The sequence below is a fragment of the Rhipicephalus sanguineus genome, chromosome 4, assembly GCF_013339695.2.
Source record: "Rhipicephalus sanguineus isolate Rsan-2018 chromosome 4, BIME_Rsan_1.4, whole genome shotgun sequence".
NCBI lineage: Eukaryota > Metazoa > Arthropoda > Arachnida > Ixodida > Ixodidae > Rhipicephalus > Rhipicephalus sanguineus.
The window spans coordinates 171,957,656-171,962,462 of NC_051179.1; the positions used below are offsets into that span (position 1 = coordinate 171,957,656).

At 44.4% G+C, this 4,807-nt stretch overlaps 1 protein-coding gene across 1 annotated transcript in view; it reads left to right on the forward strand.

Annotated features, from left to right (window-relative positions):
- The window catches only part of LOC119391848 (shematrin-like protein 2), a 4,739-nt gene extending 778 nt beyond the window's left edge, over positions 1 to 3,961 (forward strand). The window contains exon 2 of the mRNA XM_037659496.2: positions 3,587 to 3,961. Within this exon, the coding sequence (XP_037515424.1) occupies positions 3,587 to 3,946 (360 nt within the window). The 3' untranslated portion in view covers positions 3,947 to 3,961. The remainder of the gene's footprint in view (positions 1 to 3,586) is intronic.
- Positions 3,962 to 4,807: the final 846 nt, after the last annotated feature.

Genomic DNA, 4,807 nt, shown 5'->3' on the forward strand with positions numbered 1-4,807 from the left:
CTATGCCCGTCTTATCTTCGTACGGTAGATAAGAAGCGGCGTGAGCAGGGGAAAAAGACAAATGCCGCCTCTACACATCACACACGCGGCGTACAAGTTCAGATGGCTCGGCGGTTAGCTCGCGGCGGTTAGCTCTCCTGCCGCTGTTCTTTCCCTCCCTCGTTTTGTCACTGTTGCCTCCTTCGTGAGGTCTCGCTTCCTTTTTCTATATTTTCTGTCTTTTTTTTTTGAAAGTATTGTCTGGCCCCCAAACTGGGTGGGCGGCCCTTGTGCAGCGGGTTCGGCAATGGCCGTTTCATTTCATTTCACTTACATCCTTTGAAGAAGGCTGGTCCTCCAGCCGAAACTGTCAGGGTAAAATAAATATATGTTTCCTATATTGTAGTACGAAGTCTTTCACAATTTTTATTACGGTAGCCAGAAGAAGTTCTCGTTATCCATATATATATATATAATATATATATATATATATATATATATATATATATATATATATATATATATATATAACAAGCCTGCGTTAGCCCTTTCTCAACTTATAACTACTGGAATAGTGTTCTAATATTTACTTTTACTTTATTTGGACATCTAATGAAGCAAGATTTCGTGTGACATCGAAACAAAACAAATTTATGACAGCAAAGTGTATTTATTTTATTTCGTTTCGTTTTGATTGCTTTAAAGACCCCATATGGAGTTCATTAGGACATTTATAAAATAAACCGCAGGTGTTACTGTGAACTACAAGTTTGCACACTCCCGAGAAATTGTGAGGGACTTGTCATGGCAGCAGCGTTATGAGGCAGGTCGTTCCAGTCTCTGGCAGCCCGTGGAAAAAATGAGGCTTTCAATGTTACGTTTCGTGTTCGATCACGGCTACCTTGCAATTGATGGCTAGTGCGCTGTGACATACGTGAAGATGATGGCGTGATGTAGGGTGGGCGATTTAGCGAGCTGTAAAGGAATTTGTGAGATAGGGAGAGCGTGGCAACATGGAAACGAAAAGCGAGGTATGACAAGGTAGATGCTGCCTTTAAGAGATGAATGCTGATGTCATATAGATATGAACAATGGATGAATCTAGTGCCACAATTCTGGACTGATTCTCGAAGCACATTAAGTGTATATGCTTGGTAAGGCTTCCAGATAGCAGTCATTTTCCAGTTTTCTGACAAATTTTTCGTACGCGAGTAGTTTGACGTACTGACGCACAGCGGAGAGTGACGGACATGGTGTTTCGCGAATCTAAGGTCTTGTTCGCTGATGAAGTGACGTGAATCGCATGCACGTTCCAGAAAATGTCATTCCAGGACTTGCACGTTAGAACTGGTTCGACTGGGACGTTTGCGATTGTGGAAGTAGAAAGGGATGGGTTACGACTGCGAGCCACTGACACAAATGTACACTTGTTGGGATTGAAGGCCATTTGCCGACGGCTCCAGCAGTTATGAACGCTATCAGGGTCGTTCTGCAGAGCAGGTTGTTCTGAAATGTTAGTTACAGTACGATAAATACACAGTTGTCAGCGTACATGCTGTGAATGATAGTTAATATATATTATGTATAGAAGTCGTCCCAAGAGACTCAGCCATGGGGGACGCCTCAAGTGAGCGGATGAAGCTTGGATGAGCGGTTATTCATAAGGACAAACTGGGAACGGTTAGTCAGGAAATATTTTATTCATTGCAATATGTGAGGGTCTATGTTCAACAGGGAGAATCTCATTAGTTAGCGGCTCTGAGACACTGTCCTGTGCCAAAAGCTTTAGAGTAGCCTAAGAAGATTGCATCTGTTTGAAAGTTGTTAGCCAGATTGACATGAAAATCCTGAATAAAGATGGGTAGTTGTGTTTCACAGGAAAGCCGCTTAAGAAAGCCCCTTTCAGATATGAAACGAATTTACTAAACTAAAAACGTCATGATCTGCGAGTATCGCACATATCGCTAGGACATGTCATATTTGGAGAAAATATTGCGTTTTCCATGAGTGCATTTCGTTATTTGTAGTGGCTCACTTGTTCTCAGCTACACGCATTGCTCCAGAGTAGTGATGTTGAACTATCGGCAAATTGGCCATCAATAGCATCGATAGTTTTTTTCTTGAAACTATTCATAGTGTAAACAAACTATCGATAGTACTACCATGGACAAACTATCTATAGTCTAATTGGTAGTACTATCGGTAATATTACTAGCGATATTACTGCCACGCGTGTTTATTGTTTTGGTTTAGTGTATTCGGGTTTCACCAGCAAAGACTGTTAGCAGCGTTTGACGCAGACAGCGCCGAAATGTTTGAGAAGGTTCATGATTGTTTGATATCATTATGTTAAGACTACGCGCCAGATGCGAATAGTCATGTTTATTCGAGAGCTCACGCGAGAACCAGCGATAATGCTGGAAGGTTCGATGAGTGATGCATGAAAGACCACGCGTTCCACCGATGATCAGATTACTGGATGGCGGACGACTGCCCTCACCGCTATCAGTGCGCAGCGTGATCGCTTGTATTTTCAGTTATGATTTTCAGGGCAGAAGATCGCCCAAATAAAGAGCTCCGTGTTTCGCACCCCGTATTCACAAACGCTCCTCGACTCGAATTTCGTCCTTCACTTGAACAAGTCGATCACAGCGCTGCTGTTCGACCGAAAATGACGCCGCGCTTCTCAAGAATCGCTGCAGATAATCGCTGATATGCAGTGATTTGTCCGCCTAGAAACGGCGCTCCCATCGACTTTCTGAAGTCAAGGTGGAGCTTTGAGTGTAGGGACGTTCTAGAATACCGGGGGCAGTCTTGCTGCAGCATTCTTCACTGTCACAACTACGTGGCAATACTGTCGATAGTGGTGGCAATAATGATGCTGTTGCTGGCCGGCCGTATCACCAAAATATTTGTAATAGCCTACTATCAGCTCCGCCTAACGTATGAAAAATTTTTGGCGAGAGAAATAAATTGTTTCCTTAGTGAAAATGGCGGAATATGTCCATCAATAAACTCATACTCAATAGCAACCCGCTGCACCTTACAAGTAACAAACTTTGTTCTCAATATTTTTTTTTATCTTGAAACCATCAAATGCAACATAAATTTGAAGCCGCGCAGTTACACCACATGTAACGGCTTCCTTTCCGCTACAGGTGAACAGTTTGCCTTTATGACCATATATCAGCAAAGCACTCTGGTGAAGAACACAAGCATGTCAACTTTCTTGCCCTTCAGCCTGCCCCTCCGGCTCAACTATGTACCACGCACGCGGGGAACCAAGTTTATTCTGCAATGAGTTCGCGCGGTTGGTTTTATAGTATCGATAGTACCACAGAATTTACTATCGATAGCGCTATCGACAGTATTTTTTACCATCGATAGTTCAATAGTGACTAAGCTATCGATAATATCGATAGTACCATCGACAGTACTGCATTATTACTCCAGAGTCGATATTAGAACAATTCTGAATATTTCGCCTCGGTGGATTCAAAAGTACCTCAAGTGAAACAGTAGAGAATAATAAAAAAAACATTGAAAATTGTTTACTTTATGTACAAAACAACGAGTGTGTTAACTTATTTTCGCCTTGAATCTGCAGAACCTTGGCCTTGTCATCAGTGCCGTTGCGGCTACAGCCATGGCTGGCGGATTGCTGGGCGGCTATGGCCTTGGCTATGGTGGAGGCTATGGTGGGGGATTTGGAGGAGGTTTCGGCGGAGGCCTCGGCGGCGTTGGCATTGGCAGCAGTGTGGCTCTCTTACACAGTGGTCCAGGCTTTGCGAAAGTTGTCGCTGGACCTGCATTCCTCGTGAAGACAGTTCATCACGTCAACAAGCTGCACGGAGGAGGAGCGGTCATTGCGCACTCTGGCTTGGGAGGCGGTTACGGCGGCGGATACGGAGGCGGATACGGAGGCGGATACGGCGGCTACGGTCTCGGCTATGGCTTCAAGGGATGAGCATACATTAGCACTTCGTTGTCTTGTGGACGTCATCGCCATTTCATTAGTGTTGCAGAGATGGAGGGGACCTAGAGAATTTGGCACCGATGTGCAGACCGGAGGAGGCCGTGTGCATCAAAATATTTTGGCGCGTCAGGTAACCATGTGTGTGCGACAATGAAGTAGTTGCTGTGCTGATAGATATGACGCTGACAGCTGCGGAGCAGAGTACCTGAGTGATAGTTATACGAAGTTCATGAAAGCGTAATACTCATTACCATCGACCCTTTGAAATCGCAGTATCTCAGCGACGCGACTTCAGAACACATCATTTAATCATTTTTTCATGGCTTGTTCCGTTTGAGGTCTTGTTTTGTGTCATCGAAAAAGCTTTGTCACGCTCTGTGTATACGTAAACAAAACGAAGAACAAATAAAGTAGTCCTGTTCAGCCTGTTATTGCGTTTTCTTTTGTGTATGCTCTACGGGCCCAATGACGGGCAGGGGGTGCGGCTACAGCTGAAAATTCAGAGGCAAAGCATAATACACGTACAACTGCAAGAATTGCAGCGAAAACACGCAAGCGACACTTGGCTCCGCCAAAAAATATGCATTTTGACGACTGATCGCGAGTTGCTGACGCGGAGAATGTCGTCGTTGTGCTGATTTTCACCCTAGGGCGTCTCGTTACTAAAGTCCGCCTGAAATTGCTGCGTAACCTTCCCGCCTGCAAATTCGAAGCCTCCCTTTACCCGCCGCCCCAAGGATGCCGTACCAAGCCAATCACGCAGCTTCGGTCAGTCGGTAATATTCACAATAATAAATACCACATCGCCATAAACAAAAGAAAAATAACCGTGCAATCAAAACAAACGATTGA